The sequence below is a fragment of the Ursus arctos genome, unplaced genomic scaffold (assembly GCF_023065955.2).
Source record: "Ursus arctos isolate Adak ecotype North America unplaced genomic scaffold, UrsArc2.0 scaffold_34, whole genome shotgun sequence".
In the NCBI taxonomy this organism is placed as follows: Eukaryota; Metazoa; Chordata; class Mammalia; order Carnivora; family Ursidae; genus Ursus; species Ursus arctos.
Window position 1 is genome coordinate 3,448,558 of NW_026623030.1, and position 26,224 is coordinate 3,474,781.

Here is a 26,224-nt window from a genome sequence, read left to right on the forward strand (position 1 = left end):
AGCTCCGGAGGCGGGGCCTCCCGCGCGAGACGGGCGGAAGGAGTTCTCTCCGCGACCGGAGGGTTGGAGGGGCGTAGCGCGGCCCTGGCCTGCGGCGGGCGGAGCTGCTGGGCTGCAGAGCTGTGGGCGCTTCCCGAAGCCTCGGGAAGTTGGCCTGGACCCCTGCGGGCCCGGAAAGGCCGTTCCTCGTCTTGGCTACAGTCCTCCTTCTCCTGCCCATACCTAGACGAGCGCCGGCACCATGTCGGCCTACCCCAAAAGCTACAATCCATTCGACGACGATGCGGAGGATGAGGGTCCCCGGCCGACGCTGTGGAAGGACGACCGCGACCTCCCTGATGGACCCGGCGCGCCCGTGGACAGGCAGCAGTACCTGCGGCAGGAGGTGATGCGCAGGGCCCAGGCCGCGGTCGCCAGCTCCGACAGGTCCCTGTCCCTCGTATACGAGTCCGAGAGGGTCGGCGTCGCCTCTGCCGAGGTGAGTCTAGGGCAGGGCAGGACAGCCCGACCAGTCTGAATTTTCACACGAGGTCAAGAAACGTTAGCTATACAAAGAGGTGTGTGTCTTGAGTACTTGAAAGAGGCAGTTTGCCTCCAGTAATATTCCCTAGTTACTAGCTGAGCTCGGGTTAGGGAAATGGAGTGTCTGTTTCTTTCATATAATTACGTGCTCAGAATCCCAGATCCAGAGATTCAACCATCCCTCTCCGAGTGACCCAGAATGGGGGAGGATTGTGCCTACTGGTGTGTGAAGCGTCAGAGCAAATGGGCCTTGTGTTCGTTCTTCCCTGTCACTGACCACTTCTCCACCTCGCCCGTAGACGTGATGAGGTCTGTCTGGGAAGCTGCTTAGAAAGCCATAGCACAAGTTTGGTCAAGTCTAGGGCCTTACTTTTACCTCCCAGATCCAAATGAAAATGTCCTAGATAGTGTATGGTTTGTGACAGTCCATTTCTCCAATTCACCTTTGTCAGTTTGTCTTTCCACCCATGGGAGATTTCAGGGACCCTAAGTGAAGATTGTTCTTTCTTAGGCACCACATTTTTTTCTCAGCCTACTAATGAAATGGTTTTGTTTGGGCGTTTGTTTTTAAGTTCTTAAAAATGTAATAGTAGATCATTGGTATATCAGCTAACATTAATCTAAAGCATTTGTAGCTTTGAAATTTTGTACTGGAAGCTGAAGTATTGTCTTCCTCCAATGGGTCTCTTTGTAACTCTTTTCTCTGGCAGAGTTCATTCTAACCTGATCACTTACAGTCTTGGGCAGTTTGTAGTATGTTGATTAATTTCTCAAATAGCCATCTGGGTCATATCCCCATTGCCACTTTGATGGTTATTTTATTTCCCCACTTCTACCTGTTACAGTATCCCTCACTGGCTCATTTTCCTGTCTTTGGGTTCCTTCCTAAACAGAAGTTTAGCTGTAGTTCTTACGTCTTGTATCTACTGGATTCCTATGTGTGAGTCTAAATGGCAAGTGTTGACTAAGATTTGGGTAGATTGCCTAAGGCCTTAGGGCCCTAGCGGAGGAGTTACTTGAGGGTCCCAGGTCCAAAGAAGCCAAGGAAGAACTATTTGAAGGGACATCTCTGGAAACAGTGAGAACAAATGAAATAGGAAATCAGAATGATATGAAGTAGGATGTCATGGCAGAGGAGAAATGGAATCTGGCTTTTAAGGCTAAGATTTAGACAGGAGTGAGGAGGAGGAGGGAGAGGAGGAAGGGTAGGAAGAATGTTCATAGGGCAGAGAGGAGCGGTGCAAAGACACTGGCCCACCACCAGAGATACTGGGCTCCAGTAGGGAAGTGATACACAGAATATGTTCAAAGAAAGGGCCCAGAGGAGGCAGCTTAGGAGGTTAGGGGAAAGTCTGTCCTTCAGAGGGAAGGAGAGTCAAAAACATATTAGAGGTGAGTGGTTTCACGTGCATTTCACAGGCCCTTTTCTCTATGCAAGGGGGACAGTGAGAACAGAGGCAGAGCGGTACCTCAGGCCTGTGAGGCTTGGACTGGGCCAAGTTGGTGTTGCTCTGAGAGGTATAGTATGATCATGACTGGGCAGGTGACAGGCACTGTCATCATCAGTATGGTGACACTGGATTTTTCCCGGATTGAGTCAGTTCCCAGTCATCAGAGGCCCTAGGAGGCTGGAATTGTCAGCACCCCCTCCCCACCCTACTCTGTACTCTCCACACTGCCTTTCAATCAGTTTTTGATTCCAGTCAACATGAGGGTGGGAATGGGGCTGGGGTTAGTGAGCTCTTCCTGCCACTCAGTGTACAGTGTGGCCCCCAGCCGACTCGAGTCACCTGCTAACCTCCCTCCTTAGAGACCCAGCGCTGAGTTGTGCAAAAACATGATAGGTTTTTATAGAGAGTTAAGAATGTACAAATATTAGTTTGGGAAGTTATCATTCAGTCCCAGCTTGGCAGAAGTAGGAAAATTACTTAGGTCATCCTTAGTGAAGGAGAGCCGTCCTCCTCCTGTGAAACTTGACCAGGTTTATTTCCCACAGAGTCTAGCCACAGGTCATGACTGCCAAGGGACAGCATTAGAGCAGAGCAGTTCGTACTTAACTGGCCTGGTAAGCACAGTCCAGGACCATGGAGAGACTTGTGGGCCACTCAGCTCTTCTGTTTCACAAGTGTGATTTATTTATTCTTTCTTTTACCCAAGATTTAGCTTTTGTGAAGCGATATCTCATCACATAGTTCAAAATTTAAAATGTACAGAAGGGTAGGAAGTTTACCCCACCGCTCTGCTCCCACAGCAGCCAGTTACCATCAGTTCCTTCAGTGTCCTTGTGGGGATGTTCTGTGGGTAGAGTCATAGCTATAGTCCTTTCCTTTTTCTTTTTCTTCTTCTTCTTTTTAATTTTAACTTGAGTGGATGCATTCTGTATATTCTAGTCTGTACATTTTTTAATAGGCTTGGAGCTTACCCTCTAGTAGTATATAATGCACTGATCTTGTTATTATCGTTATGGCTGTGTCATGTTCTAGTGAATAGATGGCTTGTATTTATGTAGCCGGCCCTCTGATGATAGTCATCTGGGTTGTTTGCACCTTTGGGCAAGCCTGTGGAGACATGCCTGCCCAGAGTTCAAGTATTCCTTGTCCCTCTGGCAGCTGAGCATGCTCCTGAGGTCTCGTTTCGGGGGAGTCCAACAATAAATGTTCGGCCGGGGCCCGAATGGCTGGCACAGTAACGTCAATGGGACGGGAGTGGTGTTTGGTAGGCCATCACACAACCGTGTAGGCATGGCTGACCACCCCGACTGGCAGACCTTAGTGTTTAACCCCTTCAGAGGTCAGGCTTAGGGCTGAAGGCCCCCACCTAAAGCACACTGTTAGCATAAACTATCTGGCCTAGCCTAAGGACTCAGGTAAACAGAGATACTCTTATCAGGGTAGTATAAGGGCTGGGAGCCAGACAAGGCCTTTCTTTGGAACATGCAGGGTGTGGACAGCCCAGGCCTGCCGAGTTAGTCCTTAGTGAGCCCCAGGTCAGCCTGCACACAGGCAGTAAAGAGCGCCAGCATTACCGCCTTTGCCCTTTGTGGTTTTTTCATTTGTGTTTTTGAATCCACTCCATACTACTGCAGTGAGACAGAGCCCCAGTTTGAGCATATTCTGTGCTCCTGTGTCCCCACCAGCACTTACGCTTGTGTGTTCACTGGAAAGGGAGCTACATGAAGATGAATTTCAAGTTTCTGGGTTCAGCTTACTGACTCCGGATTGACCTCCACCTACTTATTATTTGATACCTGAGTTTAATTACGAGTTCAGTACAGGAACCTTAGTACTGACATTTTCCTTCAGAATCTCAGGGCCTGACTTGGTCAGGGAAGACAACCAGGCCCAACTGACCTTATGAGACGTATCAACTATGAATTGGAGTTGGGATCTGGTGGCCACTGCTGCCTCTGCGACGCCTGCTGGGTCCTGCCTGGCATCGTGCCTGCTCCCTCATCTCATGCTCAGGTTCCTCTTCCTCTCTCAGTTCCCCCAGCTGCCCCTCTGCCCAGGGCTGCTGCACACATGGCTCCTCCCTCTGCCCCATTCTCTTACCCCACCCCCACGCTTTGCCTACCTAACTTCTCAGCTTTCAGTTTCCCCTTCAACGCCACCCCATCGGGGAGCCTCCCTGACTCCCCCTTAAGCCAGGCAAGGAGTCCCTGTGAGGGGCTTACCCTGGCAGAGTGGCCATTTTGTATATGTGTAGGATAGCTTTTTTTTCTGCCTCCCCCACTCTGGATTCCCAGCACCAGAGTGTTGTCAGCAAATGAAAGTGAAATGAAACTTGATTCATTGAGCCCTCCACCAAGACTGTAAGCTCTGTCAGGGCAGAGATCTGGGGCTAGTTAGTTCGCCTCTGAATCCCTAGCGCCTGGAACAGTGGCTGGCAGAGTAATATCTGTTGGTGGATATCTTGCAGCACCTCTGTCCTTCTGTGTGTGTTTTCTATCAGCAGGGAGTCCCTGATGTGTTCACATCCTCACAGGGCTCAGGGATGTAATCTCTCTGGCCAGAAGTTGCCCCATGTAGGACAGAGTATACCCTCACAGGGTCTTCAGCTGTCTTTTGCATTCTCTTGCTCTATCAGGAATCCCTGTTTGACAAAGAACCACAAACCAAAGGGGAATTGAGACACCCCCTCTCTTTGTGCTATTCCTCAGCATAGTACCACTGGCCCAACCAGATCTTTTCTCTAACCATTTTCTTTTTTCCTATTTAACTTTAGAAAACTCCTTTTAGAGCTCAAGGTGGCAGAGGGAGGTGGATCACCTGTAATGCTAACATCTGACCTTTGCATGCTGGCCCTTTACACTGAGGGTACTCTCTGGAGCTCCCTCCCCTCATAGCCACCCTTGTCTCACCATGACCTCCATTCTCCCAGGAACCAATGACAATATGCATGGCCTCCCTTTTGGGGGACAGGATGATGCCTGGGGACTGGAGTGTTTGAGGCCTGCCTTTGTAATGGCTGGTGGAGGATCCGCCTAGCTTGTCCTTCCCGTCCTCGCACTCTTGGTATTTGCTCCACCAAGCCCTCCTTCCTCATTAGTTTGAACTAGGTCACAAACACTTGGAGCTGGTCCTTTCCTCTGCCTGCAGGGATGGATTTCAGCAGAAGTTCCTCCTCTGCTGGCCTCCTGACCAGTAGCTCACCTCCAGTGAACATTACCTTCCAGCTGACAGAAACTTCCAGAGACCAGAACAGCACTCACTTCCCTGGCCTGCCAGCCTCACGGATTTCTCTTCACTTCGATCGTAACATCTAAGGCAGACATTTGGTTTCCTTACCAAGTCAGCAGAGTGATGCAGACTTGGAGTTTGAGAGACTGTGTCACTTGTGAACAGAAGAAAATAGGATGCCACTGTGAATTGGGGAAGGTTTTGTCACCTACTTGTTACCGCTGCTATACTCCAAATTGAGGTTGGGAGGCCAAAGCAAGAGGGCAGGTGGCTGGTGAGATGAGCCACCACGAGAGACCTCACTGTCCGGGAGGCCGAGGACCTGCCTCTTAGTGTGACAGAGCCCTGGCCAGCACCCACCCCAGCCAGCCACGTACCTCTCCTGCTTCATATTCTTCATCTTCTGCAACAGGGGAAATAAGCTGGTGGGACTGGACTATTGGCAATATATCAACTCAAAAAACAGGTAAATGCTGGAGAAGATAATTTTAATCCTTATTTAGAGCCTTGCCTTATTTCAGAAAAGACTTACCTCAGAATGGACATGAAGATGACAAACCTGAGGTGTTGGAAGAAGGAGAAACTCTAGATAAATTAGCAGCTCTGGGGTTTTTTTTCTTCTAAAACCGAGCTCTCAGAAGTTTTGATACAGTCCAGGCATTTGCAAGAATGACGCGGTCCAGAAAAAATTTTCCTTTTGTTTAAAAGAACCTGATGGTTTCTTCAGAAATGTCTCATGAGCTGGTGAAAAACAATTAGACATTTGAAGCTATAAAGCTCAGCAGTTCTAAGTGTATTTCCAACAAGATTTTTTGTTTTCTGCCTATACATTATATTTTAAAATTTCATCTGCTATAAACATTGAGAGCTTAGATTACATGGTGGGTCCCTAAATGTTCTAAAAGCTTTCTACTAATGCTTTTGTAAGTAAAACGGACTCTAATAAACCCATTGTATATATTTTCGTTTTTATCCTTCAGTTGTTGGAGGCGTTTATTCAAGAATTGTTCATGATTCTGTTTTAAGGGACTAAGAGAGAAATCTCTAAAGATATCTGCCACAGGTAATATAACTGCTGAGCCACAGATGCAGGGCTGGAAGATTCAAAAGGTGATGGAGGGCAGGGACTGCCTCACGAAGTAAACAGGAAAAGCTGGAGAGTCTCGGGGCCGGAAAGGTGGATCACAGAGAAGGAACACGGCTGGAATGGCGTGAGGTCGGGGCCGAAGCAAGTTTGACACAAGGAAAGGAAGGTGTTAGTGGAGCTGTGGTGGCGAGTTCACATCCACCATCGGAACCATCAGCTCTTTTTTTTTTTTTTCTTTTTTTTTCTTTTTTTAAGATTTTACTGATTTATTTGAGAGAGAGAACATGAACCAGGGGAGGGGCAGAGGGAGAAGCAGACTCCTGCTGAGCAGGGATCCCGACTCAGGGCTTGATCCCAGGACTCTGGGATCCTGACCTGAGCCGAAGGCAGCCACCCAACCAACTGAGCCACCCAGGCGCCCCCAGAACCATCAGCTCTTGAGGAGTATGGTCCAGGCTGTCCCCATGGCCGCAGAGCATCATTCACTTGTCCTTTTGCAGTCCTACAGTGAGCCACTGCTCTGAGTGAGACACTGGGGACCCAGTGAACAAAGCGGGTCCCTGCCTCGTGGAGCCTGCATGCTCTAAAAACTAAAGTAGATTGAGGGTGTAGAGGGGTGGGTTGAGGGTGGAAGGTGTTCTGCTTTAGAGAAGGTGTTCAGGGAAGACTTCTCTGAGGAAGTGGCCTCTGAGCAGACACCTAAATTAAATGAGGAGCAGAGCCGTACAAGTATCTGGATGGGGATCATTACAAGCAGAAAGAATAGCATATACAAAGGCCTGGGACAGACTCACCTTTGTTACAGGTTTTAAAGGTGAAACTATGGGTGAGTTGGAATCAAATATTAACAGGGCCGAAAAAGGACCCAGCACCTAGCCTGTGAAATAATTTGAAGGCATGACCAGGGCCAGGTGGCTCCAGTGACCCAGTGGAAACCCCATATGTGGAAAGGGGGAGTACAGGAGCCGTAGTCCATGGGGGCAGTGCCAGGTCAAAGCCTGTAAGGTGCCTGGGGGCAGAAAAGGGGAAGGGCTAGAGGATGTGCCGCCAGTCCAGGCCCTGTGAATCTTCACATGGTCCTGTGAGCCAGCCTCGTGTGGGCAGGAGGGAAAGAACTCGGGAGCAAATACGAAAGCAAGCCAGTAGAGGCAGGACAGGGAAGGGCAAAGGAATGTGTTGTCAGAGGGATGATGTTCCCCTCACAAATGGCAGCGTCTGTCCCCACACGTGCTCTCTCTCTGAGGGCTCATGACAAACCTGCCGTGTGTGGTCCCCTGCAGAGGGGAAAATTACTAAATGGTGTAATGCCATCACCTCTCATTTTCCCCAGGAGCTCGATCGTCAGCGAGGCGTCTTAGAACGTACAGAGAAGATGGTGGACAAGATGGATCAAGATTTGAAGACCAGCCAGAAGCACATCAACAGCATAAAGAGCATGTTTGGGGGCTTTGTCAATTACTTCAGATCCAAACCCGCAGAGACGCCACCTGAGCAGAACGGCACCCTCACGTCCCAGGCCAATAGCAGGTGAGTGGATCTTCAGCCGTCCAGATACGAAGTAGCTGAAAGTGGGGTTTAGTGCAAATGGTCAGGACTTTAAAGCCACTTCTAGTGCCTTAGGGACCCAAGATCTTGTAAGTTATTCATTAGAAGGGATTCGTCCTCACGCATTTTGAAACAAGAAACATCTCTCCAGCGCTCCTGATGATGTTCATTTGATTGACAGCCAGTCTGCATAAATTGGGTCTCCAGTAAATTAAATTACTGCTCCAGTAACTGTAATTTTTTTTAAAGATTTTATTTATTTATTCGACAGAGATAGAGACAGCCAGCGAGAGAGGGAACACAAGCAGGGGGAGTGGGAGAGGAAGAAGCAGGCTCATAGCAGAGCAGCCTGATGTGGGGCTCGATCCCATAACGCTGGGATCACGCCCTGAGCCGAAGGCAGACGCTTAACCGCTGTGGCACCCAGGCGCCCCCAGTAACTGTAATTTGAAAGAATAGTCACTTCAGAAAGCTTAATCAGTATAAATGTGCCTTGCTTCACAGAATTTTAAAAATTCTTTAAAAAGTAAAGACACCAGGGCACCTGGGTGGCTCAGTAGGTTAAGCATCTGCCTTCAGCTCAGGTCATAATCCCAGGGTCCTGGGATCAAGCCCCGCATTGGGCTCCTTGCTCAGCGGAGAGCCTGCTGCTCCCTCTCCCTCTGCCACTGCCTGTGCTTGTGCTCTCTCTCTCTCTCAAATAAATAAAAATCTTTAAAAAAAAAAAAAAGTCTTTATATCCAACATTTCCATATCTAATCCAGTCTGGCCGTTAACTTTGATTTTAAAATTAGTGATTATTTTTCTCAAGTTTGGTTAGATAATAAAATCATATATGTAATTTGAGCAGGTATTTAAATACCATGTGTACAAAGAGTCAAGTTTCTGCTAAAATAGATTACTATTCATATCTTAGACCATTGTGTTTATTTTTTATTGTAAAAACATAGCCATATATAGAACCTCTATACCTTACTTACCATAGCACAAAAACTCAAAACTTTGTTTCCCCTGCCTTACTCGGTGTTTTCATAGCTGCAGTCACAGTGTTGATTTGGTTTTAACCCAGAGAAATGTCTGACACAATGTTATGACACGGGTCTCTCTGTTTATCTTTTTTTTTTTTTTTTTTTTTTTTTTTGACAGAGATAGAGACAGCCAGCGAGAGAGGGAACACAAGCAGGGAGAGTGGGAGAGGAAGAAGCAGGCTCATAGCGGAGGAGCCTGATGTGGGGCTCGATCCCATAACGCCGGGATCACGCCCTGAGCCGAAGGCAGACGCTTAACCGCTGTGCCACCCAGGCGCCCCTCTCTGTTTATCTTTTAAATTTGGAATACAGAACGATTTTTAAGAGGAATTTTTTTTTTTTTTTAAAGATTTTATTTATTTGACAGAGAGAGACAGCCAGCGAGAGAGGGAACACAAGCAGGGGGAGTGGGAGAGGAAGAAGCAGGCTCATAGTGGAGGAGCCTGATGTGGGGCTCGATCCCATAACGCCGGGATCACGCCCTGAGCCGAAGGCAGACGCCCAACCGCTGTGCCACCCAGGCGCCCCAAGAGGAATTTTTTTAAGTGCATAACTGATGTACAGTAAAGTGCACACATCTTAAGTGTGTGTTGACACTTCCACTACACGGGTAACTGCTTACCTGTGTATACACCTGTGTGGCCACCACCGATTAGGACATAGGGTGTAAGAGGGAAGAAACTGGGAAACTATTTCCAAGTCACAGTGGCTCTGGGGAGAAAGAAGTGTAGGTGAAGGAACTGCGGGTGTAGCAGAAAGACAAGACGAATTACTGGGATTTACGGAAAGGAAAGCGCGGAAGGGGAACAAGGTGTTGGTTGGCCCGGGGGCTATTCCCTGTGCATACACTAGCCAAGGTCAGGAGGGTTGGTTTGTTTTGTGGCTTAGTCATAATCACCATCCAGCCCTGATTTTCCAGCTTGACCCTGATATCAAATACCTGTCACTTTCCCCCCAACTGGGGCAGGTTCTGGGGTTGTTTATTTGGTTGGTTTTTTGGGATTTTATGTTTTTTGTTGTTTGGTTTGGTTTGGTTTGGTTTTGCAGTTTACAAATCAGAAGGATGTTTTGTATCCTCCTTTTTGGGTTTATGTGTTATCAAAGAAAGTTTAGATGTCCATTTGCTTTGGATTAAGACATCTACATTACATGAGCTCAGCAGCAGAGCCAGCCCTTGGAGAAGTGGGAAGCTGACAAGTTTGTGATTGGCACTTTTCTGTGTCCCACATGCCACTTCCCAAGGGCTTCTTGGGGCTCGTGCCCCCCCCCCAACCCTGATCATGCTATAAAAGCCTTTCAAGTCCTGGGGCTCCCAGGGCAACTTACTTTTTGGGGGGAACATTTTGAAAACTCAAGGCCTTCCTGACAGAGGTTTCCCAGGAGTGAAGCAGCCAGACTGACTTCAGCGAGGTGGGCCTCTTGGTGCCTGATGTCATGTGCCCCACCTAGCCTTCTGCCCGTAGATCAGCCCCAGTCAGCTGGAGTGTTCTTGCCATCACTTCGTAAATGCAGGAAAGGAAAACTTGTAAATGAAGCAACACGCTCTAGTTCAACTGCTCCCCAAAGGTGCACTGAAGGGATCCGTGCGGCCTTGTAGGAGAGGCTCCTCCAGTGGCCTTGCATGGGTTCCTTCCTTCGTGGGGCCCGAGCACCCGTGTTCTACAGGCTCATTCCTGTCCCGGAAGACAAAACTACAGGAGAGAGCTCAGTGTGTTGGAAGGTACACGGGAGGCAGATGGTCAGCAGTGATGCAGTGGAGGCCCTGGGGGGGGGGGGTTGGCCGTGGCAACTGAGGTGCCAACCTTTTACATGGAGTCAGGGTTACATGGGAGCCTGCCAGTTAAAGGAGGGGAAAGTGGCAGGCACGTGGCAGTCAAAGCACAGGATGAGCTGGGACGAGTGATGGCATTGGCTTCTGTTTCTAGAGTGGGAGCCCAGCAGGCTCTTGACACTGAGGTGTGGCCTGCAAAGCTATCTGTGAGCTCCCAAATCCCTACCCTTGCAAAAATCACTGTAATGTGTAATTGCTTCTATAAAGTGAGTAAATCTTTATAATCCTGTCAAAACCCCTACTCCATAAATACAGGGATATTTGATGTAAAAGCTTTTATTTTTTTTATTTTTATTTTATTTTTTATTATTATTTTTTAAAGATTTTATTTATTCATTTGACAGAGAGAGACAGCCAGCGAGAGAGGGAACACAGGCAGGGGGAGTGGGAGAGGAAGAAGCAGGCTCCCAGCAGAGGAGCCCGATGTGGGGCTCGATCCCAGGACTCCAGGATCACCCCTGAGCCGAAGGCAGACACTCAATGACTGAGCCACCCAGGCGCCCCTATTTTATTTTATTTTAAGATTTTATTTATTCATTTGACAGAGAGACAGCCAGTGAGAGAGGGAGCACAAGAAGGGGGAGTGGGAGAGGAAGAGGCAGGCTCACAGCGGAGCAGGAAGCCCGATGCGGGGCTCCATCCCAGAACGCTAGGATCATGCCCTGAGCCAAAGGCAGACGCTTAACGACTGCGCCCAGGCGCCCTGATGTAAAAGCTTTTAAAATCAGTTCCTCCTAATCAAACTTCTGTCAGGTCCTATGTATCCTGTTTATATCCTTGTTACACAAACCCTTCGGCCTTCTCTGAAGTTTTGTTTCTTGGCAAAGCATTTTGGGTCTTGCTGACAAAGCTTCATAAGCTGCTGCTTCCCATTTCCATTTAAAGCTCATGGAGAGGGGCACCTGGGTGGCTCAGTTGGTTAAGCGTCTGCCTTTGGCTCAGGTCGTGATTCCTGGGATCGAGTCCCGCATTGGGCTCCCTGCTCTGCGGGGAGCCTGTTTCTCCCTCTGCCTTTGCCTATCTCACTGTCTCTCTCTCATGAATAAATAAATGAAATTTTTAAAAAAATAAAAATAAAATAAATAAAACTCATGAAGAGGTCCCTTCAGAGCATAGATTTAACCACTCCCTAAATTTGAAACTCTCTGACTTAATCAAGACTTGGTTGCTGACCAAGAGCCACCACTCTTCTTATAGTTCTCTTCCTTAACCATTTCTGTCACTCACCTTAGAAATGGCTTTTCTGCCATTTTTCACAAAGAAGCCAAGTTTTTGTCATTTAAGTGTTACTATATACATGTGAGCACAAAGGAAAAAAGTCAGCTTTGGGGTGTGTAGGCTGGGAAATGGGCTCAGCTGCAAGCATCTGCTGCTTACACTGGCCTGGCAACACATGGGGCTCACAAGTGTGCTCAGAGAAACCAGCTGTGTGTTCTAGACCTCTAGTGACTCTTCTTTTTCTTTTTCTTTTTAAGATTTTATTTCTTTATTTTAGAGAGAGAAAGAGGATATCAAGCAGACTCCATGCTGAGCCTGGAGCCTGATGCGGGGCTCAATCCCAGGACCCTGGGATCATGACCTGAGCTGAAACTAGGAGTCAGATGCTTAACCAACTGAACCACCCAGGCACCCCTCCATGAGGGGTAATGAAATCCTCAGATTTCAGGAGGCTCTGCTCTGTCCTCCACATTGCTGCAGCACAGGGGGCCAAAATGCCTTTAACCTGATGGGGTCCAGGCTTGTGTCAGTGGGGAGCCATTAAAGACTTTAACCCGGGGCGCCTGGGTGGCTCACTTGGTTGAGTGTCTGCCTTCAGCTCAGGTCATGATCCTGGGGTCCTGGGATCAGGCCCACTTTGGCCTCCCTGCTCAGTAGGGGTTTCTCCCTCTACCTCCCCCCACCCCTGCTTGTGCTCTCTCTCTTGCTCTCTCCCTTTCTCTCAAATAAATAATAAATAAAATTCTTTAAAAAAAAAAAAAAAAAAAAAGACTTTAACCAGAGTGGGGTGCCTGGTGGCTCAATCGGTTCAACATCTGACTCTTGGTTTCATCTCAGGTCATGAGCTCGTGGGATATGGATTGGAGCCCCATATCAGGCTCTGAAGATTCTCTCCCTCTGCCCCTCCCCCCACTTGCACTCTTGCATGTGCACATTGTCTTTCTCTCTGTCTTTCTCTAAAATAAAAAAATAAATCTTTTTTTTCTTTTTTAAATTGTTATTGCTTATCTTTTTTTTTTCTTTTTCTTTTTTTTTTTTTTTTACTTGAGAAGAGAGAGAGAGGCAGAGGGAGAAGCAGGCTCCCCAATGAGCAGGGAGCCCAACACGGGGCTTGATCCCAGGACCCCGGGGTCATGACCTGAGCCGAAGGCAGACGCCCAACCAACTGAGCCACCCAGGCGCCCCATAAATAAATCTTTCAAGAAATAAAAAAATAGATAAGGACTTTAATCAGAGAGGTTCCTGCAGGGTATGTTAGAAAGATGCCCGGCATCTTTGGGGAAGGATTGGAAGGGCAGGGGCTCATCCATGTTAGGATAAAGAGGCAAGGGGCGCCTGGGCGGCACAGCGGTTAAGCGTCTGCCTTCGGCTCAGGGCGTGATCCTGGCGATCTGGGATCGAGCCCCACATCGGGCTCCTCCGCTATGAGCCTGCTTCTTCCTCTCCCACTCCCCCTGCTTGTGTTCCCTCTCTCGCTGGCTGTCTCTACCTCTGTCGAATAAATAAATAAAATCTTTAAAAAAAAAAAAAAAGGATAAAGAGGCAAGGTAGAAAGAGGGGCCGGATTCTGGGGATGTGTGGGGGCATAGAGAGGACGTTTGCATGGCGTGCTGGGAGTGGAGCTGTGCAGAGAGGGGGCATACCTGGAGAATGATTGGTTTCCAGCTTGGCCAATGACGTGGCCAGGGCTCCGGGCAGCAGGGTAGAGAAGAGCAGACTGTGAGGGAGGCCCAGCTTCCGGGGAGGGGGAGCCTCTGCCATGCCCGCAGGAGCGTGTGGAGTGTCAGGCACAATCTGAGGATCTCCTGAGTTACCTAGAGAAGTCCCTGTCTATAGCAGGAGTGGGCAGACTAAGCTTTGTGGGCCAGGAAGCAAAATCAAAGATACTTGATAGGGACTTACGTAACAAGAAAAAAAACAAATTTTTAATCATGACATTAAAAAAGTGAAAAGAGGAACAATTGAGTTCACTTTTTGTAACATAGGTCTCCTAATAAGAAGAAAGAAATGATTAATGGAGGTTCAAAGTTAGTGTCCCTATCATCCAGTCAGTTGCCACTGGTCACCTGTAAAGGCAGTTCTCTGCTTGGGGCTGTAAAAATGAGGTGGTGGGCTGGATTTGGCCCTTGGGCCACGGTTTGCTGACCAGTCTGAAGTCCCCATTTGGTCTTTTCATGTGCTTCTCTTCCCCGGTCCTGGGATTCTCGTGTTCCTGAAGGAGGAACCTAACCAGAGGCTGTTCTTCTAAAGCAGATGTCTCAGACGTTCGCTGTGCTGCGGGCAGGCCTCCCAGGAGCTGTGGATGGGTCTCGCTGCTTTGGTCAGAGGAGGCGTTTGCTTTTCGCACACAGGCATTGCTTGAAAAGACTGACTGCATCGTCATCGGTATTTTCTCTTCCTAAATGTTGTCTTTTCTTGACTTCTATCCAAAGATTGAAAGAAGCCATAAGTACCAGCAAAGCGCAGGAGGCACAGTACCAGGCCAGCCACCCGAACCTCAGGAAGCTGAATGACTCAGGTCAGTTGGGGACCTGTGCTCGGCCACACTTGGATTCCGGCGTTGGCTCTGGGGCAGACGGGGTGTCAGGGACCCAGTGCCACTCCCAGGGACTTGGAAGTGTGTGTGTCATGGCATGGCTCTTCCCTCACCCCGTGGAGGATGGAATAAGGAAGTGGGGGCCTGTGTCCCATTGAAAATGAGCCTGCCCACCATGACTCCTGCCACCGTGTAGCTCTGAACTCTTCCAGCAGTGAGAAGACAACTGCAGGAAAGGGGTAAGGGGTAGAGCCTCCCCAAAATAACCTGTCATCCCCCAGACCCAGTGAATGTATTGGGTTCTGTGGCAAAAGGGGAAGTACAGTTGCTAACCCGCAGACCCTGAGATGGGAAATTCTCCGGAGTTAACCGGCTGGGCCCAGTGTCATCACAAAGGCCCCTTTATAAGTGGAAAGGGAGGCAGAGGGGAGTTGGTCAAACACCGGAGGGTGCCGCTGCTGGCTTGGGAACTGCAGGCAGGGACCACCTGCTGAGGAACGCAGGCAACCTGTCAAGCGGGAAAAGGCTAGGAATCAGATTCTCCCCAAAAGCCTCCAGCACAGCCCTGTTGACGCCTCGACTTTAGCCCGGTGCAACCATCCTGGATTCCTGAGCCCCGAAACAGAAGGATAAGTCTTGGTATAATTGCTGCACAGCAGTGGGAGACCCGTGTAGCCCCAAAGCCTGAGGGGGTGGAGAAGCAGCAGCGTGAACAAGGTGTGCAGGGTCCATTGTGTGTGGTGTCCTGTCATCCTCTTATTACCAAGCGATAGGCCCAGAAACACCCCTTATCTGGAAAGGAATTTCGGCCTCCTGGGAGTCCCTGCAGACCCCTGGAAGGCCAGGCACGTTGGATGGTGCCAGGAACCGAATGCTTCCTGTGCTCCCTTCAAGGAAAGCCAGCTGTGCCCTGGACGCTCCGGAACCTGCCACTCTCGTGGTTGACCCAGCTAAGGAGAGGCTGCCGGAGGAAGAGCCAGGGGTCAGGAAAGATGGAGATCACCTCAGTTCAGTCTGGAAAGACGAAGGCCGTGGGAGGAAATGAGAGAAAACTAAAATACATGAGGCCCACAGAAAGCCAAGCCCAGCGTAGCCTCAGGAAGTAGAGTAGGAGGCCTGCACCCAAAAGACATAATTTTAAAGCACTAAGGAAGTTGTAATCTTCACAGTGTGTAGTAACTGAAGAGCCTTTAAAAAAAAAAAAATCGACACTGTGTGTGTGAAATGGCTTCAGTAGGTTGTGCCGGAGGAAATACACCAAATCTGGAAAGAGAAGTTCCCCCAGAAGACAGAAACCGGGATGATAGGGCTTTTCTGTGTGCATTTAGAAACTGCAGTTCAAGGAAGATTTGGGGCGAGTGTGCATTATTTAGCATTTATTGTTTCCTTGTTTGTATCTGAAGCAGAAAGACAGCATAGAAATACATTTCTAGAAGAAGAGAAAGTCATCCATGATTCTGTTTCCATAACAGCAATTTTGATTTTGATTTTTTATTTTTTTATAATCAATAAAAATTCATTTATTAGCTTCTGTCACTTGAAACCTTTTTAGGGAAGAGTTAGGTTCTTTCACTTTGAAAGAACTAGAGTGTACATTTAGAAAAATGACTGAATACGATGTAGGCACTTCTATTTTAACGTCAGCGATCATTTAATTAGTTTTTTGCTTTCTATAAAAAGACAATTATCATCTGATCTCACCGATATGTGGAATTTAAGAAACAAGGCAGAGGATCACAGGGGAAGAGAGGAAAACAAGACAAAACCAGACAGGAAGACAAACCATAAGAGACTCTTAATCTCAGGAAATAAACTGAGGGTCGCTGGAGGGTAGAGAGGGGTGGAGGGATGGGGTCACTGGGTGAGGGACCTTGGGGAAGGCATGTGTTGTAATGAGCACTGGGTATTACATAAGACTGATGAATCACAGACCTGTACCCCTGAAACAAAATAATACGTTACATGTTAATTAATTGAATTTAAATTTTTAAAATATGTAGTATGGAAAAACAAACAAAAACCTCAGATCCTCCTTGTTTGTTTGTTTTTTTTGAAACATGAATAGCTATTTTGTTTTTTAAACCTTGCCTTGTAGACCTTGTCCACGACCCCGTGTGGGGTGCCTCATTGTAGTTCCGCTCCCATATCATTTCTCATATGAGTCTCTATGAGTCTCTTTCCCTAGCGCGTGGCCAGGGTCTGACTGGGTGACCCTCGGGTTGAGGGTCTTTGATCCCCTCTCCCTCCCCGCCAAGCCTGCCCAGTGCTCCTCCCTCCTGCACATCAGCCGTCCCTGCACTCTTCTCTTTGGATGGCCTCCCAGTTCACCGCCTCATTCCTTCCCCCCCATTTTCCGGATTAAGATAAATTTTGTGAAGCAGCATTTCGAGAGACATCAGCCAACCATTCTCCCGGTGTTTTTTTCCAAACTCAGACCCCATCGCTGGAGGGGCCGGTCCTGCCGTGAGTACCGAGGCTTACCCCAAGAACCCACACCTTCGAGCCTGTCACCAGAAGATCGACAGTAATCTAGGTAAGACTGAAGCTACGCCAGCCTCTGCAGGTCACCTACCCAGGACGCTTGTGTTCCTCACAGCCCACACTGGGCCCAACCAGTACCCCAGTAGCCAGCAGTTTCTCGGGACCAAACCGTGGTGTCTGCCTCTCCCTCCCCACATGTCAAATCCAGCATGGTCATGGCTGTCTCACCCTTCTCTCTCTGGAGTCTGTCCACTTCTGTCCATCCCCACCTCTGATCTGGGCTGTGACAGAGCAGGGACCAGGAGTCCCTGAGAGTCCGCACGGTGCGGCATTGAGAGCCCCGTCATCATTTCTCTGTGAATGGGGCACAGGAACAGAACCTGCCTCTGAGGATGGGGGAGAGGGTTAGATGAGCAACCCCCCATACATCCCATAGGGAACCACCTGACCTGGTAAGAGCTGGCCACTCACGTGCCCACTGCAGCGGACACGGGCCGCATAGCTGGGTTCCTTGTATTCCAGGTCCCTTGCTCAGCCTCTGGCCCCGCCTGCCCGTCCACCCCTCCTGCCCTTGTCATTTGTGGCTCCGAGTACTTTCCCGCCCCTGCCCACCTCTGCCCGGAGTGTCCTTCCTCCCCGCTGTTTGAAGGCTGGCTCCTTCTCCTGCTGCAGGCCAGGCTTGAAGGCGCTGCGCCCTGTTGGAGTCACGTACCTGCTGGCTTATCTGGTGTCTTCTGACCACACTGTAAATTCCAGGGAACACAGGACTATTTCAGTTTTGTCACCACTGTACCCCGGCCTAGCAGGCAAGCACTCTGTGATTCGTTCTTGAACAGAGGGAGAGAAGCTAGTTACTTGAAGTTCAAGTGGGGGAATGTGTGGGCAGCAGGAGCAGGCGCGTGAGCGGCTCCACGAGTTCGTTCTAGGTGGCGTCTCAATGTGCTGCCTCCTCTGACCTTCACCCCGAGAACAGGAGCCTCCCCCATGGTTACCTGGGTCGCCGTCAGTCCCCCAGCCCTGTTGGGAGATGGCAAAGTGGGTGAGACCCAAAGTAAAATCTCCGCCTGCTCTAAAGGTATCTAGTTGGAGCCCAAACCGAGGCCCGTGGTGACGCTCACTGAGCGTCGGTGCGCAGTCTTCCCCCTCCTCTCCCCCTGCAGGAGGGACCCTGGGGGCCCCTTCCCTGGCTCGCCCAGAGCAGTGGCCATTCCAGCAGCCCGGAGCGGATACATGACGGCCCGTCGGGCAGATCCATACTCTTTCTTTTTAACAACATTTAGCCTTTGTGCCTGAGTATTTAGATTCATCGTAGGAAATGATGAAGTTAGGTAAATGCCACAAGGAAAGAAACGCCTGGAATCCTACTGTCCAGCAGTAGCCACTGATGTGGTGTCATTCCTTCTGTTTTTCACGTACATCTGTACACACGTGGATGCGCCGTGTCAGATGTACAGTGTCATTCGGTATGTGTCCTGCCTTTGTATTGATATTTCGAACACTTCCCCAAACTTGTTTTCTCTCCAGATTTCTTTGAAAAGCACCACTTAGCAGTCCCACCCCCTGCTCTTGGACACTTAGGTTATTCCCATTGTTCGCTCCTGCACATAATCCCTTGGTCATTCCTGTGAGCAAATCTTTGGCCGCATTTTGTAGCTAGATTACTAGAAATGGAATTAGGGAAAAGAATTCTCCTTCTGAGCATTAAGAGAGATCTCCGTAGAAATAAGACGTCAATTGGAGAGAATAGATATAAGCAAGAACAAATGAAAACCGTAATCTGCCCACCCCGCAGCTCACCACTGCGGCCCTCCGTGTGAATGTCGCACTAGGCCTGCATGGCCAGTGCCTCCCGGCAGCAGGGGAGAGGGCCCGTCTCCACACTCTGCCACCCAGGCAGGCTTCCACCCCAAACCCCGCCTGCCCTTTGCCTTCAGAGCCCAGGGAAGCTCCAGGCAGCCACCCCTTTAGTGGGTCCTCTGGACTCTGCCGTCCAGAGCCAAAGGCCTCAGGCAGAAGATACATCTGCGGAGATGTAACCACTCCAGAGACACACGAAGGGACTTGAAAGCGTCCCCACTGAAGGTTTCCCTACCCAAATGTTGTCACTGGTGCCAGCTGGAGAGAGAGGGAGTGGGGAGACCTATGGAGGGGTCTGGAGTTCGGAGTGAGGTGGGGAGAAAGGGTAAATACAGCCCACCCCGGGAGGCTCAGGTGGTGTGGTTGGCATGGTACGTACAGCCTGGGCAGGCAGGTTCCAGCAGGATGCAGTGGGGCATGCTGAGAAGGGCCGGGGTGGCACTCTGGAGCCATGGGGCCCACTGACACAGGCTGTGCCAAGCTGCCCTTCACAAGTTTGCCCCTTCCTTCTTACCACACTCCCCGCACCTCCTACCCCTTCCTTTATCTCAGGGAGTAGTGCAGGTCTCCCTCTGATGGCAGCTTCCTTGTCTGGTGGCTTTACTTTATCACACTTTTCTTTTTTTAATCTCGGTATAAATTTATACCGAGATTATTTATACCGGTATAAATTTAAATCTCGGTATATTGCTTGTCCTTTTCTGTCCCAACTGCCAGAGCACTCCTTGAGGCCTGGCGTGACCTCACAGACTTTACTCTCCATGGAATGCAAGGTCACAGGTGTCAGTAAATTCAAGAAGCATAGAGCTGAAGACAACTTTTAAAAAGCAGACTTGGTTCTGCTTAGATCTGTGGGGCTAGTGCCAAGTATTTGTGTATTCTGACCTTTCTTTACTTAATGTTTTATCTTTAATTCAGCTGCAAGAAGGCTTATGAAGCACCTCCTCTTCTCTTCCCTCTGGCTCTTTCTTGGCCTGCTGCTCCTAGTGAAAGGGCAGAAGGCAGCTCTGGGCATGCCCCCCATTCCCGCTGTGTACATGGGCATACATATGTACACGCACACACACGCACACGCACACACACTCTGTCTTGAAGCCTGCCAAGAGGCTTTACTACCTGAGTTCACCGTGGCAGCATCGGTTAAGTCAAGGCTCGCCTCTGCAGTTGGCGCAGCCCCATCAGGGGACCCCAGAGTGCCTCCAGCATGTCTCTTCCCCCATTGACCCTAGTTCTCTTTATGTCACCTCTGCCTGGTGTGCCCTTCACTACTGCTAAGACTGACCACGTCCTTTCAGACGTTATCCTTCCTAAAAACGGAGGTGATGCTGATTTTTCAAACTTTTCGAAACAAAGGGAAAATATTTATTACAAAGAGTGGGAAAGCCTAGGGAGGGAACTAGAATGAGTTCAGCAGGAAGCCAGCCCCAGAGTGGCTAGGTGTGGCAGGGCTGCTCCCCGGGGCCTTCCTCTCAAAGGGAGTGCCCCTCAGCTGTGATCTGGGAGCCTGGATCAGGAGAGGGGCCAGAATTTGAACTCAGACCCCGTGGGGCTGACCCGGGTTCCTCCCTGTACTGCACTTGTCCTGCATGGAAGTGGGACTCTCACTCCTCACGTGTGAACTTGAATGTCGGCAGTAGTGATGTAACCTATTGCTAGAGCCGAACCTTTGCCAAAAGTTGTGTGCTCCACAGTCCCCATGGGGCTCGCCCCAGACAGCATCTCTGAAGGGACCCTGGACCGCAGGGATCTCTGTACCCAGCTTCTTCCTGGCAGGCAAGGGAAACGGTGCGGGCCAGATTCAGGTTATGTCCTACCCCAGGACATTTGCAGCATTGATGTGTTGTTCATGGATCTGAGAAGTGGTAGCAATGAATGAATTGATGTAGGAAAACGTAAATTATTGTAATATAGGTGACAGGACCTCACAGCATTTGGGTTCGGTGGGAACATCTGTAGTCCATGTGTTTTCTGGGAGAGCACTCCAGGTGGCAAAGCACCCATTTCTCTTGCCACCTACAGAGTGGAAGGAGGGGTGGGATGCAGCCTTCTCCAGGGGGGAGCCTGAGGCAGGAGCAGCCCGGGTGTGGGGGCTCCCTTTGGACAGGGGCTTCCCGGGTCTGTCTCCCAGATGTGTTTCCAAATAGGGATCCTCACGCTTGCTACTCCAAATCTGTGCTTGATCTAGCTTTAGGAAGCTGGAGGTGGACGGAAGGAAAGCTGGCACTGTTGCATCCTACCCACTTACATGGGGTTTTTGCTCCTGAAGGGCAGGCCAGCGGGTGGCTGTTGGTTACCTGCATACTTGTCCCACTCACCTTGTGGTCTGGGGAGGGAATGTGTTTTCCAGGCCCCTCCTCTTTCCTCGGGTACTAATTGATCTTGCAACATGCTGCAACCTACTAGAATGTTCAGAGGCAGCTGAAAAATTATGTAGATCTATATGCATTTTTTAAAGCACAGGAAGGACAAACACCACTGTATTAACAGTGGTTATTGTTGGCGGACATCTGGGGGAGGAGTGGCTTTCACATGAAGCACTTATTACTTTATATGGAGTCAGCGGGTTTTCTTTTTACTTGCACGTGTTTCGGAAAACGTAACAAAGCCCTGGAGTTTTATGAGAAAGAGGACTCAGTGATATGAATGTTGCTGAGCAGCGGGCACGGAACAAGCCGCGGCCCCGATGCTGTGACTTCACTCAGCCCTGTATGTCCTTTCCCTCTCCCACAGATGAACTATCTATGGGACTAGGCCGGCTGAAGGACATAGCCCTGGGGATGCAGATGGAAATCGAGGAGCAAGATGACATTCTTGACCGCCTCACAACCAAAGTGGACAAGTTAGATGTCAATATAAAGAGCACAGAAAGAAAAGTTAGGCAACTTTAAACACAGAGAAGGCTCTCCACTCCATTGTGATGAAAAGAGCCCAACGATCATCTTTTAAACTCCCCGAGATTTCATTTATATTGTTTTAGTGTGTAACGTAATATGTGTTTGCAAACGTTATAATTACAGAGCGGGTCCTAGGAGATGTCGTTATGAGAAGTGTGTGTCACACTTTTTTTCGAGCCATCACCTCTCCATTCTCTGAACTGAGTGCTTAGGGTTTTAGTGTGAGCGCAGTAGCCTGGCCCTGGATATCTTGGGCCTTTGATGAGCGTGCCGGCGTGAGAGGAACAGTCGCGCTTCTCACTTTCATAAGCATACGGAAAGATGTGGGCAGAATTTCAATCCTGGAACCACCAATCTCTGTGTTTGTGGGGGGTGGTCCTTCCCACACCTTGGCTTACCAGTCACCACCACCCCCACACATACACACTGAGCACATTTGCAATTCTCAAACTCTAGAAAAGGATCAGTGTTAGGTTCACCCTGTGATTCTCTCAACACCCTGGAAAGGGATCAGTGTTGAGCAACAGAAAGTGTCAGCATTTGCTCTTTGGTTGACAGATGTCACCTCTTCCCTCCGGACCTCCATCCTTGGCATGCGTTTTAGTAGGAGGGGTTCAGATCAGCACCGCTCACCGCGATGCCTGGAAATGTGCAGGGAATTGGGTGAGCCCTGCTTCCTCATGCATTCACACCTCTAGGTCGCAGTCCAAGGTTAGGGATAGACGCGCCACTGTCTCAAGGCTGCCCAGCTGGCTGATTCAGGGGGGCCCCCTCTACAGTTTGTGGGAATGAAGCATCATACAGACAGTGCCTCCAGTCTGTGTTGCTCCCCTTTGGGGAGCACCTTGACCCAGCCTCAGGGATGGCAGTGTTTGTTCAGTGCCTGGGGTCTCCCCATCTGTCTGGGATTCCCACCCATTCTTCTTGACTTTCTTGACCAAGATGACTCGACTCATCTCTTTGTTCTCTGCCACCCCAGTTGGACGACTGGAATGCCACAAATGATGCTGACTTGTCTACAACAACTTGTCTCAAAAAAAAAAAAACCCAGACATTATCATTTTAATTGGCCCAGCTTGTTCTACACAAAGACGTTAATCTCGTTACAGAAATCAATTTTAATGGATGCTTTTTAGTGATTCTTTGTAAAGTGACATTCATTAAAATTGATTTCTGTAACGAGATTAACGTCTTTATGTTGGTACCTCCAGCAGAATCATCAAAGCCACAAGACCCTTGTCTTTTTAAAAAGCAAATTACAATATTTTGAAGGCGGTTGAAATTTTAATAAGATGGGTTAGGTCAGAAAATGTAAAACAACAGTGCGTTTCACCATTACACATGGTGCTGTCTGTGTGACCTTCACCACTTTGGATCTGTAGCCTATAAACAAAGTCCCTTAAAGGAAAGGAAGTCGCCGAAGTGCTACAACAATGCATCAGTATTTACGTAGCGATTCATTTGTAGAAGTTCTGTTCCGTGATGCATGACATTCCTCAAAATACTGACAGCTTCCATCGGCAAGTACAACTTTCTATCATGTTCCAGCCTCATGGATGTCATTACGAATATCCCAGTACGTGAGAACACAGTTAGAGGTAGTCAGATTAGGCATTCGTTTATCAGATGAGCTCATCATGACTATTCTCTTGATTAACTGGTACAAAGGAAAAATTTTAAACCTATACCTAGCCCAAACAAAATGAGTTCGGGGGGCTTTCGGCAGGAAGCCAGAACGCAGAGCAGCCTGTGTGTACATTTCCACTCCACTAATTGTTTTTAGTTTTTTCTGACACCTTCCATGTATGTCGTGATAGCTGTTTCTGTTGGTCATCATCAGGCAGGGGCTCATAGAGATCATTATACCTCAGATGTAAACTTATTTTTTTCAAACAAATTATACATGTAAAGGCCACTGCCAGGCATTCTCTTCCACAGCCTCCCATTTGCATCACGAGATTAGTGATTTCGCAGACTTGAAGCAAAGTAGCACGGGATATCATACCCCTTCCCTATCTTTTGTTAGATCACTGAAGCCAGTTGCCCCTCCTTTTTCTTTCTCCCCCCAAGCCTATAGAAGGGAAGCACAGCGTCTTCTAGAAATGTGTCTTCTGACACTGGACACATGTGTTTTATTCACTCTCGTTTAGACCCTCTTGCACAAAGGCCCTGACCGAGGAACTGTCTCCAAGCTACATGCTGGCCAGGAGCTGCTTCTGCTGGGTCTTCCCTCCCGCCCCCATGCCCATGAAGGACCAGTTGTTGATTCTACTTTATAAAGCAAAGCATCTTTGCATTTTCAGAGAGCAAAGGGAAAACTGGAGCCTCCAGAATCTTTGCACATGATGATTACGATCAAACGAAAACATTCTGTCCTCTAGACTAGACATACCTATCTCCTGGAGACACTCAGAGGTACCCGGGCTGGAGTTGGCTGTGGGTGGGCTTTGATACCACGGACAAGACCAGTGAACTCGCCCTTCTTGCCAGATGGGGTCTATAAGACAGGTTTTTATTTCCACAGTCGAGCTGGAAACACACTGTGCCTTCAAAAAAGTGGCTTTTCTAACTTTAGGTTGGTTCTATGTGAAGTGTGCTACTAACTTTTAAAAACTGCATTTTCCTTCAGAGGAAACTGTTTCTAACATCTAGTGATCTGTAACGTACCGCCAGTGGAGTTGCCTTGTCTTTTTTGCATTCTGTAGGAAAGGAAACCTGAATTTAACTCAGGTGGCAAGAAAAAAATTCTAAGTGCATTTTAATTTCTCTTTTTCTAATTTCTGTTTGTGAATATGTCATTTTAAGGGTACACTACACCGATTTAGTCAAAAACAAAAACAAAAGCTCTTACACTTTGCCTATATAGGCCTTTTCTCAGAATTTGTAAGTTACCACCGTTGTTGGCATCTTCAGGGTTGATAATGAAATGTCTTGTGTACAGAACGATGAGCCAGTCATTAAAAGTGCTCGGGGGGTGGAGGGGAGGCGTTTTGTTCAGAGTCTGTATCAGAACAGCTCTTAAGCTCCATGCCTTCAACTCAACAAGTGACCATATTCTGTAAAATAAAATGTGAAGTTTTTTTAATCAGATTCTGTCTCCCACGTAGTCATTTTCAAAGAGCGGGTGGAGGGGCTCCTCCATGTTGAGCCTTCATATAGTTGGGCCTCGCTGCCCCATTGAGCCCTATGAACAAGCTTCCTTCTTGAAACCCCCTCATTTCATCTTTCAGAGTGCTCTTCCGATCTGTCTCCTACCTCCCTGACCACACTGCAGCACTGTCTAGGTAAGGGCTCGGCAAACAGTAAAGGGCCAGAGAGCCAGTGTTTTAGGCTCGCGGGCCTGTCTGTCACAACTACTCAGCTCCTCCATCATAGTGGAGAAGCAGCCAAAGACAACATATAAATGAGAGTGACGATGTTCCCATAAAGCTTCATTTATGGACACTGAAATTTAAATTTTATATATTTTCACATGTCACAAAAATCTGATTATTTTGATTTTTTTTCAATCACTTAAAAATATGTAAAAACTACTTAGTTCATGGGAGGTACAAAACATGGTGGACTGCACTTGACCGAGGGGCCGTAATAGTTGGCCATCCCATTGACTGCCACGAGGTACTCCTAGGGATGGGAGGATGAAGGATAGCTGGCCACTGTATTCTGCAAGTGGATCCTATCAGGGCTCATGGCCCCTCTAAACACCGTCGTTCACCAAGAAAGGAGAGCAGGCCAGCCTCGCCTTGGCTCCACTCTCTTGCCTCCACCTTCACATCTGACCACAGACGTAGGAATTGCTTCTAGATCTGAAAGCTCTGAGGAGGCACCTGGAGCCTGGACTAGACCATCTTGAGAATCTTATCTGTCAGTGGACTGGCTGCCTGGATCCCAAAGGCCACTCTGGCTTAGCGGATATCATCTCTGGGCATCATAGATAAGGAATGCTGAGGGTCTGAACAGAGCAGCAGACTTTTCTGGGAAGACAAGGAAGAGATGTTACGTAGAAAGAAGCAAAAGCAAAAAATCCAGGTGGCTCACATCTGGGAGCTGCAAGTAGAGGAACGGCTTAAGTTTGGGTTGTGGGTGGGCAAGGACATGAGGGAGGTAGGCAGGTCCAGATGTAAGGCCTTCTGGGCCATATCAAGGAGTCAGAGAACACTGACCTTCCACGACAGGGAGAGACTGACATCAGATTCTAAGTAAGAGAGTGATACGACCAGATTTGCATTTTGAAAGGACCATAAAGATGAATCGCAGCATTATTTATAAGAGCAAAAAGGCCTGGAAACCACCTCACTAAGGAAATGATAGAATAAATTGTGGCTCACCCCCAGTGACGGTAGACAGTTGCAGTTATGGAAAGTTTCCAGAGCATATAGAATGATGCTTGCAAGTTTTACATTATGGGGAAAGAATGGACATAAAGTTGATCATGCACTATGGTCCCAATTTTGTGGGAAAAGCAAACCAATACGTATATTTCAAGGGGGAAATCACCCTTAGGTCAGTGAGGAGAACAAGCTGGGAACAGGCTAAAGAGAAGAAC

At 48.7% G+C, this 26,224-nt stretch overlaps 1 protein-coding gene and 1 long non-coding RNA gene across 10 annotated transcripts in view; one reads left to right on the forward strand and one right to left on the reverse strand.

Annotated features, from left to right (window-relative positions):
• Positions 1 to 24,766, forward strand: SNAP29 (synaptosome associated protein 29). 2 transcript variants are annotated; one of them, XM_026487865.4, is made up of 5 exons: positions 1 to 478; positions 7,619 to 7,815; positions 14,343 to 14,428; positions 16,881 to 16,979; positions 21,515 to 24,766. In XM_026487865.4, the coding sequence occupies exons 1-5, from the start codon at positions 242 to 244 to the stop codon at positions 21,670 to 21,672; spliced, it is 777 nt and encodes a 258-aa protein (XP_026343650.1). In that variant the 5' UTR covers positions 1 to 241; the 3' UTR covers positions 21,673 to 24,766. The 2 variants fall into 2 exon arrangements, with proteins under 2 accessions (XP_026343650.1, XP_057161720.1); XM_057305737.1 differs by having other exon boundaries at positions 39 to 478; positions 16,881 to 24,766.
• LOC113247056 (uncharacterized) overlaps positions 22,943 to 26,224 on the reverse strand; it is a 22,709-nt gene continuing 19,427 nt past the window's right edge. For 5 of the 8 annotated variants that reach the window (XR_008956972.1, XR_008956976.1, XR_006408391.3 and 2 more), the window contains one exon: positions 22,943 to 24,734. This is a non-coding gene — a long non-coding RNA (uncharacterized LOC113247056). Of the gene's footprint in view, positions 25,653 to 26,224 lie in introns of all 8 variants that reach the window. The other 3 variants (XR_008956971.1, XR_008956974.1, XR_008956975.1) reach the window with 1 other exon arrangement.

Bases quoted from the DNA above. Each gene is read 5' to 3' on its own strand.
- SNAP29 (XM_057305737.1), top strand. From the start codon at position 242: ATGTCGGCCTACCCCAAAAGCTACAATCCATTCGACGACGATGCGGAG. The intron at 479-7,618 runs GTGAGTCTAGGG...CATTTTCCCCAG, and splicing joins TCGGCGTCGCCTCTGCCGAG to GAGCTCGATCGTCAGCGAGG. The intron at 7,816-14,342 runs GTGAGTGGATCT...TTCTATCCAAAG, and splicing joins ACGTCCCAGGCCAATAGCAG to ATTGAAAGAAGCCATAAGTA.